This window comes from Mizuhopecten yessoensis, unplaced genomic scaffold, assembly GCF_002113885.1.
Source record: "Mizuhopecten yessoensis strain PY_sf001 unplaced genomic scaffold, ASM211388v2 scaffold10409, whole genome shotgun sequence".
Classification (NCBI taxonomy): domain Eukaryota; kingdom Metazoa; phylum Mollusca; class Bivalvia; order Pectinida; family Pectinidae; genus Mizuhopecten; species Mizuhopecten yessoensis.
Window position 1 is genome coordinate 1047200 of NW_018408532.1, and position 14999 is coordinate 1062198.

The following is a 14999-nucleotide window of genomic DNA, read 5'->3' on the forward strand; positions in this document are numbered from 1 at the left end:
TACCGTTCCAGCTGTGGTACCCAGGAGGATTACACAGATATCCACCACTATCACCTGCTACATTACATGAAACAAATTAAAGCAATCGCAGGTTTTAGTTCTACAATATCCATTGATCTGGCTCTCATAATAATAAAGAGAATTTTAATTAAATATGATTGAGGGTGTTGACCACTGCCTGTCGATAACAGATTAAGTGATCTGGGGACTGCCTGATCGGTGTGGTAGTATTAACAGCGACATTACTGCTGAATAATACCGATGATTTACAAGTAATAGTTTTATCCTGTAAAGTCGAAAATGTCTCTCAGACCTGTCAATGCCCCCTTGAATTGGTTGACCTATAAATATAGCAACAGTGACTTTGACTTTGAAACCCTGAAAGTCAAACCCATCTGAGGTACATTTTGTATTCTTGTACTTGACCTTTGTATAAACTTTGATAAAATCTGTTAGCCGAGTCATAACAATGAGTCAGGATGGGACAGAACCTATAGCTGACACAAGGGGACGTGATGAGACCTGACCTGACAGAGACGGATGGGATGGGATGGGACAGGACCCGACACAAAGGGACATGATGAGACCTTGCCTGACAGAGACATAAAGGGATGGGATGAGATGGGACGTACAGAACCTGACACAGAGGGACGGGATGGGACAGAACCTGACACAGAGGAACAGGATGGGACAATACCTGACACAGAGGGGCAGGATGGGACAGGACCTAACACAGAGGGACAGGATGGGACAGAACCTGACACAGAGGAACAGGATGGGACAATACCTGACACAGAGGGACAGGATGGGACAGAACCTGACACAGAGGGACAGGATGGGACAGAACCTGACACAGAGGGACAGGATGGGACAGAACCTGACACAGAGGGACAGGATGGGACAGGACCTGATACAGAGGGACAGGATGGGACAGAACCTGACACAGAGGGACGGAATGGGATAGGACCTGATACAGAGGGACAGGATGGGACAGAACCTGACACAGAGGGACAGGATGGGACAGGCCCTGATACAGAGGGACAGGATGGGACAGACCCTGACACAGAGTGACAGGATGGGACAGAACCTGATACAGAGGGACGGGATGGGACAGAACCTGATACAGAGGGACAGGATGGGACAGGACCTGATACAGAGGGACAGAATGGGACAGAACCTGACACAGAGGGACAGGATGGGACAGAACATGACACAGAGGGACGGGATGGGACAGAACCTGATACAGAGGGACAGGATGGGGCAGAACCTGACACAGAGGGACAGGATGGGACAGAACCTGAAACAGAGGGACGGAATGGGATAGGACCTGAAACAGAGGGACAGGATGGGACAGAACCTGATACAAAGGGACAGAAAGGGACAGGACCGGACACAGAGGGACAGGATGGGACAGTACCTGAAACAGAGGGACAGGATGGGATAGGACCTGACACAGAGGGACGGTATGGGACAGAACCTGACACAGAGGGACAGGATGGGACAGAACATGATACAGAGGGACGGGATGGGACAGGACCTGACACAGAGGGACGGGATGGGAGAGAACCTGACACAGAGGGACAGGATGGGATAGGACCTGACACAGAGGGACGGGATGGGAGAGAACCTGACACAGAGGGACAGGATGGGACAGAACCTGATACAGAGGGACAGGATGGGGCAGAACCTGACACAGAGGGACAGGATGGGACAGGACCTGATACAGGCTCACACTCATGATAGAGTCCTCACTCACAGTTGTACTCACATTCGAACTCACACCCACACCAACCCTCATGCCAACCTTCATGCCAACCCTCATGCCAGGAACAGAGAAAATAAACCTCTCTATTCAAAGAACAAGAGAACAGGGACAGACTGAGCAAGGGCCTACTGTACAGTAACTGACTAAGGGCAGGAGCTATACACCAGTTAATTATTAAATCTCCAAAATCAATCAGCAATAAATCGCCTGTTAACCCTTAGACAATCTCCAGTCTTCATGGTTGTCATTGTACCCTCAGTTGTTACAGAAATCATTTGTATTTATTTTTAAAAACACAAATACATTTTTTATACAGTCCGTTATCACACAAACCGATGATATCCCTGAAAAGATGCATGGAGAAGTTGGCGTAATGTTATATACATTTGATGCTATCGGAGACATCTTCCCAATCAGCACCTCCTATACAGGAGAGGCGGGAACCGATGTCTACGAAATGTGATCAGGTTAGAACACCCGATAGGTTCTTTGACCTGGAGTGTGGATGAATACACGATAAAGAATTGTTATGACCCAGATCAATCTTTTGCCTTTGAAACAAAGCAGACAATCATAGCTAAAATCAACTGCGTTATTTGTACAAAGCAGAAAGTTAATCTTGAATTTTCATGCTCTACCATTCTGTGCTATATAATATACGCCTATAGCGTACAAAAACATCTCAATATCTTGATTTCTCACTGTAGCTGAAAGCCTTATCTGGCCTTTTCATGTGCTTCTCTAACAATACAATACCAATAATCAATGAACTTTCCCCATAAAATATTCTCCGTGCTGTCTTCAAATTTCATGCTAAATCATTTTCACAAAAAAAACAGGAAAATAGAAAGGTATGAACTTCCAGTACCTATAAACGGTTTGGAAGCCTAAACAGCCAAGTAAGTTAGAATTGATGTTAGCATTGTTTGTAAACCTTATCCAAGCGTAAAAACCTCGGTAAACAACCAGGTAGATCTAAGGAGGAATCGCAGGAAGCTTTCAGCGCCCCCACCCCAATCAATTGCCATCCCAACTCAAGCGTGAAGATCCTCTTTAGGAACACAGCTAATTCACATGCAGATAACGATCAAACCATTATTGCTTCATTATCATAATGACAGAAGATAGACAATGATTTTGATGACCTTTTGATCTCCATTAGGTACAGCTGGCATCCAGAAATACAACACAAACAACACATGATAATCATCTCACTTTAATCAATGAAGGTCAATTTTGTTTGTTATAATCGGCAGTGATTGAAAGAATCTTATATGAACTTTCTGCAGACTTCGGGAATAGTTACATATGATTTTCTACGAAGACTGTCAGTTACAGTCGCTATTATGCCAAACCAAGAAGAGGACCATGCAGGTTTGTCTGTCACTACTAAGATTACTAATGTATAAAACTTATCTTCTGCAGTAGAAGGAAAGAAATTTTTGCTTATATACTCAGAGGATCGCCTTCATATATTGTGTCTTCATGCATGGTTGCAATATCATTGCTCACTATGATGGAGTCACTATTGTCCCTATATTGACCTACACAATGTTTATAAACGGTAAACCTGCAATTACTTGGCATTGGCAGAAAGTTCAAACACATCTTTTTTACAATAAAACAATAATTTTCTATCTATAGTGACAGATCGAACCCTGCTTTGTAACCCACATTTCAGATTGTTTGAATATAACATTTGAGTATACTGAAACAATGGAATTATTAATCAATTTTGTCTATCATGGATGAAATAATAACCTTGCGAAACTCACTCAAACTGATCAATTTTTACATCAATATCATGTACAATTAAACCTGTATTATGAGACCATCCATAGGAAGTTGGAAAAAAGGACACACATGACAGGTGGTCTCTTAATACGGAGTCAGCTCCGAGATATCCTAGGAAGTTTGGTTATGTATAGAAACTATAAGACATATACGTATGACGTGATGTTTTTTTTACAATAAAATCAATAAAAACATTTATATATAATATCAAATCATCAATGCTAATAAGATCTGAGTAATAGGTAATACTTATGATGTGCGACCATTGTAGTCAACTACGACAGACATCTGTACATAAATATGACATATGTTAGCATTTGATGCGTAAGTTGAACAACTTTAGGCATCGACCATGTATAGTTTCCTACCATTATGTAGTGTGGAACTTTAGGCATCGACCATGTATAGTTTCCTACCATTATGTAGTATGGAACATCGCTGACAGACATGTGTATATTGTCATGATATTATAACAGAGTGTTTACAATTTTATTATATAATCATGACCTGGCCACCGATCCCTGATTTAATACTAAATTGATATGTAACTTGTAAATGTGCCAAAGATAACAGGTTTGACAAAATGGTTGGTTGAACTAATTATTCCATAACTGCAGTTTCAACCTAACCCTCCACATTCTGATACGGTTTTTTACAATTGAACTTCCCTCAATACTCGAGAACGTATTTCTTTGCAGCCTACATTCTTACCTCTGCTTTGTGATTAAGTGCAAATTGGACTTGCTTATTGATTCTTAATATGTAAGTAAATATAAGAAAGACATAAATTGCAAATTTATCGTAATAGGTTGTCCTGTATCAATGGCTTGAGCGCTGATTTTTTTTATGTTGACTCAGCTTGTTCGAACTGCTTTTTCTTCTAGCAGCTATAATTTCGTGCAATTCAAACAGGATTGACCAAATTTATTTGAACTTTGTTCAATCTGACCTAAGGTTTACGGTATCTTCATACCACATCATATCATTTCAGAAGTAGCAATACCATTCCAAAAGTAGAAGGTGACACAAGGGGACAGAAATAACAATCAACAGGACATATCTTTACGACAGTTTGACTTCTTTGTTCCAGAATGTAATATATATATTTGAGCACGACAGCATTAATCTGTAATCAACCATATTGATAACCACCCAGCAGGAAGTGGACCACCGGAGTCTGAGATAGCACATCTAATTAGCAGTTTTAGTCATTAACAGTAGCAATATAGCACGACTACCAAGCTAAATATTAATACACCTGATATCAAATCAATTCATATCCAGAAAACTTGTTTTAATATCGGTAATTCAAGCTCATTACACACCTTCCGATCGTAACCCTCGGTCAACGACCTCACACATGATCAGTCAAGTTAAGATAAAAAATAAACCTCGGCTCAAATTACCCACAATGCTTCTGCTCAATGAATACAACATTGATGAGCTATAACCAGTGTTATAACTATTATATTGTACATCCTGTTCCCCGGCCTACCTCTGGTGCCATGTTTCCCTAGATCTCTGGTAATAGTAGTCAATAAGACTAGCCACGGGTATGAATCCTATCCTTTTGATCATCTCCTTAATCTTTGAATCCTTAAGGACCTTGCTATCTGACCCATCCTTTAATTTCATAGATCTATGATATTAGCCATGCACTCTAAGCATGACTCTGTAGACTAGCTGTGACCCTTGCACACTGATACCCTTATAGACACTTGAAAACTCCCTAGATTGTGACTCCTGAAAACTAACTCCCTAGATTGTGACTGCTGTAAACTAACTCCCTAGATTTGTGACTGCTGTAAACTAACTCCCTAGACCTGTGACTCCTGAAAACTAACTCCCTAGACTGGTGACTGCTGAAAACTAACTACCTAGACATGTGACTCCTGAAAACTAACTCCCTAGACTTGTGACTGCTGAAAACTAACTCCCTAGACATGTGACTCCTGAAAACGGTAACTCCTGAAAACTAACTCCATAGACTTGTGACTCCTGAAAACTAACTCCCTAGACATGTGACTGCTGAAAACTAACTCCTTAGACATGTGACTCCTGTAAATTAACTCCCTAGACATGTGACTGCAGAAAACTAAATCCATAGACCTGTGACTGCAGAAAACTAACTCCATAGACTTGTGACTGCTATAAACTAACCCCCTAGACTTGCGAATGCTCTAAACTAACTCCCTAGACTTGTGACTGCAGAAAACTAACTCCATAGACTTGTGAATGCTGTAAACTAACTCCCTAGACATGTGATTCCTGAAAACTTACTCCCTAGATGTGTGACTGCAGAAAACTAACTCCATAGACTTATGACTGCTGTAAACTAACTCCCTAGACATGTGACTGCTGTAAACTAACCCCCTAGACTTGTGAATGCTGTAAACTAACTCCCTAGACTTGTGACTGCAGAAAACTAACTCCATAGACTTGTGATTGCTGAAAACTAACTCCCTAGACATGTGATTCCTGAAAACTAACTCCATAGACTTGTGAATGCTGTAAACTAACTCCCTAGACAAGTGACTGCTGTAAACTAACCCCCTAGACTTGTGAATGCTGTAAACTAACCCCCTAGACTTGTGACTGCAGAAAACTAACTCCATGGACTTGTGATTGCTGAAAACTAACTCCCTAGACATGTGATTCCTGAAAACTAACTCCCTAGATGTGTGACTGCTGAAAACTAACTCCCTAGACATGTGACTGCTGAAAACTAACTCCCTAGACTTGTGACTCCTGAAAACTAACTCCCTAGACTTGTGACTACTGAAAACTAACTCCATAGACTTGTGAATGCTGTAAACTAACTCCCTAGACATGTGATTGCTGTAAACTAACTCCCTAGATGTGTGACTGCTGAAAACTAACTCCCTAGACATGTGATTTCTGAAAACTAACCTTTATAGACTTGTGAATGCTGTAAACTAACTCCCTAGACATGTGACTGCTGTAAACTAACTCCCTAGATGTGTGACTGCTGTAAACTAACCCCCTAGACTGTTGAATGCTGTAAACTAACTCACTAGACTTATGACTGCAGAAAACTAACTCCATAGACTTGTGATTGCTGAAAACTATCTCCCTAGACATGTGATTCCTGAAAACTAACTCCCTAGATGTGTGACTGCTGAAAACTAACTCCCTAGACATGTGACTGCTGAAAACTAACTCCCTAGACTTGTGACTCCTGAAAACTAACTCCCTAGACTTGTGACTACTGAAAAATAACTCCCTAGACATGTGACTCCTGAAAACTAACTCCCTAGACTTGTGACTGCTGAAAACTAACTCCCTAGACATGTGACTCCTGAAAAATAACGCTCTAGATTTGTGACTCCTGAACACTAACTCCCTAGATATGTGACTGCTGTAAATTAACTCCCTAGACATGTGACTCCTGAAAAATAACTCTCTAGATTTGTGACTCCTGAACACTAACTCCCTAGACATGTGACTGCTGTAAATTAACTCCCTAGACATGTGACTGCTGAAAAATAACTCTCTAGACATGTGACTCCTGAAACTAACTCCCTAGACTTGTGACTCCTGAAAACTAACTCCCTAGACATGTGACTGCTGAAAAATAACTCCCTAGACATGTGACTCCTGAAAACTAACTCCATAGACTTGTGACTACTGAAAAATAACTCCCTAGACATGTGACTCATGAAAACTAACTCCCTAGACTTGTGACTACTGAAAACTAACTCCCTAGACATGTGACTGCTGTAAACTAACCCCCTAGACTTGCAAATGCTGTAAACTAGCTCCCTAGACTTGTGACTGCAGAAAACTAACTCCATAGACTTGTGAATGCTGTAAACTTCAGTGGCTTCAAATTTCTCTTAGATAATTTGCTCAACCTTTGTTTGATATTTGTGAAGTACACTTCAAACTTTGGAACATTTTTCTACAAAATCTGATGAAAATGCAAGACAATACAAATTCTTGACCTAAGCAAAACAAAGCAAAAATATCACACTATCATAACATGCAATAAAACTGACTGGGTCATGACAACCCTTCCTATTGGCAGGCACCATGAAATTATAGCAATGTTTCAGAGACTTCCTGTCTTGCCATCCAATTCCTAGCTGTTGAGATGGGTAATACAACTCGGAAATGAGTGTCGTCTGCTAGTCAGTCAGACACAAACCTCTGATTTCATGTGTCCTGATGATGTAATACTCCATGATTTTATCAATAAACTTATATCAAAAATATTTACATCTAAACAAATTCTAGCTTCTGACAAATAAAAAGTCTTGATTCTTGAATCTTCATTTCAATGTCTACATCATTAATGATCATACATAATGTGTGTTCATGAAACACCAAAATATTCTACCAATTCGTTTCCTTCTGTCTGCTATAAGTGATTAAGTTTAATTCAAGGATGTGCCTCCTTTCTATTACAAACACATCCTGATCGGAAAGCTAAATTAAAGGAATAGTTTCATACACAAGAAAATACTAAAAAAGGAATTGCATTAAATATTACAGGAAACTAAAAACAGAAAATCCAAAAACCTACAAGATTTAATTTGTAAAGACGAATGTGTACATTGACTTGTTCCTCACTCCTGGATACATTACAAGGTGAGATCATTCACACAAACACTAACAACTTCCAGTGTATGTACACTTAAGTTTATTTTATTTTACCTGGTGGCCTGTCCCTGTGGAAAGTTAACATGGAAGACATTTTCGTAACAGAACATATTGTTTTTGTTTTCATTTTTTTTTTTTTTTAACATTATCATCATCGTTCAACAACAACAACAAAAAATGGTTTTATACTAATGGGTTCCACTTCAAGAGACAGCTTCAAGGATCTTTAAAATTCTTCCGGATATAAATATTCAGGTGCCGTTGACTGCTAAAGACTTTAAAACTAATCACAGTCATTCCCTTTAATACACAGACAAATATGAAAACTTCTTAAGTCATCATTTTCTCATTAAGACATTGTTTGTTATTCTTATTTGTCGTTTTTTTTTTTTTTTTTTGGAACAGTAGTGATTTAAACAATTGAGTGAAGATACTGTACGCTAAGTTGCAGGCGCTATCTAAGCAACCCGCATTAATATGACAACCAATCACAATGAGAACGTCAAATGTCAGAAAAGGCCATTTCCGTCACGACATTATGCAGATATTATGTAGAAAACACAGGGTATAAAGGATATACTTCACTTGCAGTGTTAAGATCATTTAGGCTCTGATACGCCAGCCTCTAAGGCTCTGATACGCCAGCCTCTAAGGCTCTGATTCGCCAGCCTCTAAGGCTCTGATACGCCAGCCTCTAAGGCTCTGATACACCAGCCTCTATGGCTCTGATATGCCAGCCTCTAAGGCTCTGATACGCCAGCCTCTAAGCCTCTGATACGCCAGCCTCTAAAGCTCTGATATGCCAGCCTCCAAGACTCTGATATGCCAGCCTCTAAGGCTCTGATATGCCAGCCTCTAAGGCTCTGATACACCAGCCTCTATGGCTCTGGTACGCCAGCCTCCCCTACCTTTCTGCCATGAGTACACCGGTCATACTCTGTAATGTCGCTGATACGATTATTGGACTAGCTTCATAGATAGAAACTTTTGACTAACCAGAAAAATTTAAATGATATCAAAATTAACACAATTATTTGTTCATGGCTATATGCTATATTTTCAGTTAATCAAGTCATTGACCAGTACATCTCTAACAATTAGAACCAATCCAACTACTTGAAACGTTTTACGTAATGAAACATAATTGTATCATCTTTTCTTACCACTTATGCATCAATTCTGTCTTTTCTGTATTCTGTTTTTACAATATAAGTAGAAATATTCACATTTTCACTCTTTAGTCTATTCACATCATACAGACTTTCCTGTTACCACTATGCTGCTACAGTCAAACCTGTATTGATCATGAGAGACCATGCACCCTCGGGAAGTCCAATAGGTGGTATCTTAACACAGGTGGTCTCTTAATAGAGGAGGTGGTCTCTTAATAGAGGAGGTGGTCTCTTAATAGAGGAGGTGGTCTCTTTATAGAGGTGGTCACATGAGCAGGTTTGACTGTGAACAATTGTTTGATAGTAATATTATATCAATATGTTTTTATACAATTACACATCTAAAGATAAACACGACGCATGTCTCATGCAGGAGTTGTTTACCTTTTTGATTCTCTGTTAATTTATTTTGCTTTTTTCAGTAAATCTTCGTGACTTTGGTTGACATTAAAGTTTGATAAAAGTTTACATCCTGTTATATATTTATACACAATTATCTGTGGCTCTGTTATTGAGTCTGTTAACTTTTCATCTCCACATAAACGTTGTTACGGACGTCAGTGACTTACGGACGTCAGTGCTTTACGACACAATGTTAAAAAATTATTTGGCCACTTTACTCATCACTGTTAAAACCCCAACAAACAGGCAGTTATATAAATAGGTCTTGGACAGTTCTCCGTGTGGGGGATGAAAAACGGAGTGAGGAAATCTTATTGAAAGGTGAATGAAGATAGAATCTGTGGGGAAAACAACATAATGAGAAAGACTTCCGGCACGTCCCTACAAGTGTTTGATATACGACAGGTAGGATAATACGAGTTATACACAGCACCAGCTGTGTGATGCCATATTACCTGATATGTTATTCTTTCTGTTCTGTTATATTTCAATCGCAACAACAAAATTATATAATCATTATAATTACTGTTCCATCAAATACGACTAACGGTAATATTTATTTTAATAATATTTGATATTTATGGAATAGCAATTACATTGATTATAACATTATCTTGTCGGCAGTGAAATAAAACAAATGATGTTGTGTAATAATCACAAGAGACCCTGAAGGGGCCTTTAGATTCTCACCAGACTTTCTTTTCAACCCACAGACCAATAATATCATGATTCCAGACCTTATAGTTTCTCAGAGGAAGTCGTTTTGACTTTTTAACAAATAACACACCAGTGACCTTAAAAATAAGTTTCTGTTTTTGACAGATTTTGTTTCATTCAAAGCCAGCAAGCTATACAGGCCATATATCAGACCTTTTGGCAAATAATATAGCCAAATACTTACTAACTAAAATGTCATACCAATATCCACTTCTATGTCATGCTGTTTCAATACTTATTGCAGAAAAGTTTGACCTCAGTAACACAATAGAGACTTTTATACCACTACCAGGAATAGTTTGACCTCAGTAACACAATAGAGACTTTTATACCACTACCAGGAATAGTTTGACCTCAGTAACACAATAGAGACTTTTATACCACTACCAGGAATAGTTTGACCTCAGTAACACAATAGAGACTTTTATACCACTACCAGGAATAGTTTGACCTCAGTAACACAATAGAGACTTTTATACCACTACCAGGAATAGTTTGACCTCAGTAACACAATAGAGACTTTTATACCACTACCAGGAATAGTTTGACCTCAGTAACACAATAGAGACTTTTATACCACTACCAGGAATAGTTTGACCTCAGTAACACAATAGAGACTTTTATACCACTACCAGGAATAGTTTGACCTCAGTAACACAATAGAGACTTTTATACCACTACCAGGAATAGTTTGACCTCAGTAACACAATAGAGACTTTTATACCACTACCAGGAATAGTTTGACCTCAGTAACACAATAGAGACTTTTATACCACTACCAGGAATAGTTTGACCTCAGTAACACAATAGAGACTTTTATACCACTACCAGGAATAGTTTGACCTCAGTAACACAATAGAGACTTTTATACCACTACCAGGAATAGTTTGACCTCAGTAACACAATAGAGACTTTTATACCACTACCAGGAATAGTTTGACCTCAGTAACACAATAGAGACTTTTATACCACTACCAGGAATAGTTTGACCTCAGTAACACAATAGAGACTTTTATACCACTACCAGGAATAGTTTGACCTCAGTAACACAATAGAGACTTTTATACCACTACCAGGAATAGTTTGACCTCAGTAACACAATAGAGACTTTTATACCACTACCAGGAATAGTTTGACCTCAGTAACACAATAGAGACTTTTATACCACTACCAGGAATAGTTTGACCTCGGTAACACAATAGACTTTTATACCACTACCAGGAATAGTTTGGCCTGGGTAACACAATAGAGACTTTTATACCACTACCAGGAATAGTTTGACCTCGGTAACACAATAGAGACTTTTATACCAATACCAGGGATAGTTTGACCTCAGTAACACGATAGAGACTTTTATACCACTTCCAGGAATAGTTTGACCTCGGTAACACAATAGAGACTTTTATACCCCTACCAGGAATAGTTTGACCTCGGAAACACAATAGAGACTTTTATCCCACTACCAGGAATAGTTTGACGTCAGTAACACAATAGAGACTTTTAAACCACTACCAGGAATAGTTGACCTCAGTAACACAATAAAAACTTTTATACCACTACCAGGAATAGTTTGACCTCAGTAACACAATAGTGACTTCTATACCACTACCAGGAATAGTTTGACCTCAGTAACACAATAGAGACTTTTATACCACTACCAGGACTAGTTTGACCTCAGTAACACAATAGTGACTTTTATACCACTACCAGGACTAGTTTGACCTCAGTAACACAATAGAGACTTTTATACCACTACCAGAACCAATGTCCTTCCCTAAACTTTGCTTTTATGTGAGTTTGATAGCAACGGAATGTATAAACAGGAAATCTGTTATATTTCTATTCCTAAAGCAATTCTACAATGTATTAACCAGTATAAGTCAAATATTGCACCAATGAGTTTATACAACCATTTGCAGCAATTCTCTACAGTGATAAACGCAGAGAAAGCCAAGTTATTGCACCAACATTGTTTCCTATGGGGTTATGGACACATCATGAAGTCTGCATCAAAGAACAAGAGGCCCAATGGGCCTGCATCGCTTATTTGGTATTAATCTCACACTTGTAATCTTAAAAGGGGACTAAAATACAGTTACAGGCAGAATATCAGTGTTTGATTCATAAGAACCTATTAAAAGATTTAAACATATGACCCCTGTGACCTTGAATGTCGAACAAGGACATTAGGTTGAAAGTGGGTCAAGGTCATTCATTTGACGAACTTGGTAGCCCTTCATCCCAGCATGCTACAGGCCCAATATCATCATCCTAGGCCTTTTGGTTATTGAACAGAAGTCGTTTGAAGATTTTAAGACATTCAACCCCTGTGACTTTGAAAGTTTGTCAAGGTCATTCATTTGAACAAACTTTGGAGTCCTTCATCCCAGCATGCTACAGGCCCAATTTCAGTACCCTGGGCCTTTTGGTTATTGAGAAGAAGTCGTTGGGCCTTTTGGTTATTGAGAAGAAGTCGTTAAGATTTTAACATATTTGACCCCTGTGACCTTGAAAGTGGGTCAAGGTCATTAATTTGAACAAACTTTGTAGTCCTTCATCCCAGCATGCTACAGGCCCAATTTAAGTACCCTGGGCCTTTTGGTTATTGAGAAGAAGTCATTTGAAGATTTCAAGACATTTGACCTCTGTGACCTTGAAAGTGGGTCAAGGTCATTAATTTGAACAAACTTGGTAGCCCTTTATCTCAGCATGCTACAGGCCCTATATCAGTACCAGGGGCCGTTTGGTTATTGAGAAGAAGTTGTTTGAAGATTTTAAGACATTTGACCCCTGTGATCTTGAAAGTGGGTCAAGGTCATTCATTTGAACAAACTTGGTAGCCCTTCATCCCAGCATGCTACAGGCCAAATATCAGGTTCCTTGACCTTTTGGTAACTGAGAAGAAGTTGTTTAAAGATTTTAAGACACTTAACCCCTGTGACCTTGAAAGTGGGTCAAGGTTATTCATTTGAACAAAATTGGTAGTCCTTCATCTCATCATGCTACTGGTCAAATATCATCACCCTAGGCCTTTTGGTTATTGAGAAGAAGTTGTTTAAAGTAAAATATTGACGACGACGAAGGATGGACGACGGACGACGGACAGACAACGGAGGTTGCACCACTGCATAAGCCGAAGGGCCAAGTGAGCTAAAAACACTATAGATCGTGATATGTACCAAGATGGATCGACAGACAAATTACAGACAGCAGACAATTAAAGATGTAAAGACAACAAAAACATCAGACAATTACAATTGTTTGGGCATAAACATTACCATCATAAGTATCATTGGCTATATATATACATGTACATCTACGATATCCTCCCCCTCCCCTCAATATACATTGTCATTAGATAAACATAGTTATGATCATTCCCAATCACTAGTTTTGGTTGAGTGTAAGCATCGCCAACAATATACAGTTGCTGACCTTTTTAAGGTTAAATAATATGAGGATTAGTGACACAAAAAGGTGGTTTCTCCGAGGCTGAGCTTAAGGCAAAGAGAATATTAACTTTTAAGGGTTGACAAGTGCTCCTAGCAACCTGTCAAAGTCAATAACTGCTTTGTTGTATCAAAATCTACATGTACACCACAGACAGACCGGGCCACACCACAAAATTTATATATCCTCAGGAGTCATATCTACTTTCTGAGGTTGACAACCTCCAACTGTGGTACTAACACACTAAGACATAAATTGTTTTTATCTATAAAATAAAATCTTATTTAAAATTATTGTTGGATGGCTTCAATTCTACATGGATTTTTACCATAGAAGTCACAACCTCTTCATACCGGTACAAATGCTTTGATTTCTGAGGCTGCAGTTCTGAAATTTTTGGAGTCTCGTTCAATACCCTTTTCACATAAAAATAGCCTCGTAAAAACCTAAAAGCTGTTTCTGTGGCACCTTTTTGTGTTTTTGGAATCTTAGTCGATGAGATTTCTAATTTGTCATCAATGATCACGCTCCAGAACCAAGCAGCTTGCCTGTCATCGTCCATATTTGTTTACAATGATGCGTCAGCGACGGGAAATTTGGTGCTTTGATTCTCCAAAAATATATTGCAAGAGGTTATCCCCTGTCACCGAGTATAGTACACTTGATCTTAACCTCATGAGAGGTGATTGAATGTGATAATCATCAATATGACACAATTTGGCCGACCTCTCAACAAGGTTTCAGCCAATCACAGATAAGCAAATCTGACAGTCATAAAACAAACAGTATTACTGACTTGGCACATACATCTCTATTCAATTGAGTGTGATTGGGTATTTATTGGTATCGGCATGGTAATATTCTTTAAAGATTAATGTCCTCTGACCGATAGTATTGTTTGCCTACAATGTCCTCCACCATTAGTACTGTTAGCCTACAATGTCCTCCACCAATAGTACTGTTAGCCTACAATGTTCTCCACCAATAGTCCTGTTAGCCTACAATGTCCTCCACCAATAATATTGTTAGCCTACAATGTCCTCCACCAATAGGACTGTTAGCCTACAATGTCCTCC

At 39.0% G+C, this 14999-nt stretch overlaps 1 protein-coding gene across 1 annotated transcript; it reads left to right on the forward strand.

Annotated features, from left to right (window-relative positions):
* The first annotated feature begins 540 nt into the window (after positions 1-540).
* On the forward strand, positions 541-1071 carry LOC110460481 (nucleoprotein TPR-like). Its single transcript, XM_021513416.1, has one exon. It carries the CDS (start codon positions 541-543, stop codon positions 1069-1071), a length of 531 nt encoding a protein of 176 aa, XP_021369091.1.
* The last annotated feature ends 13928 nt before the right edge of the window (positions 1072-14999 follow it).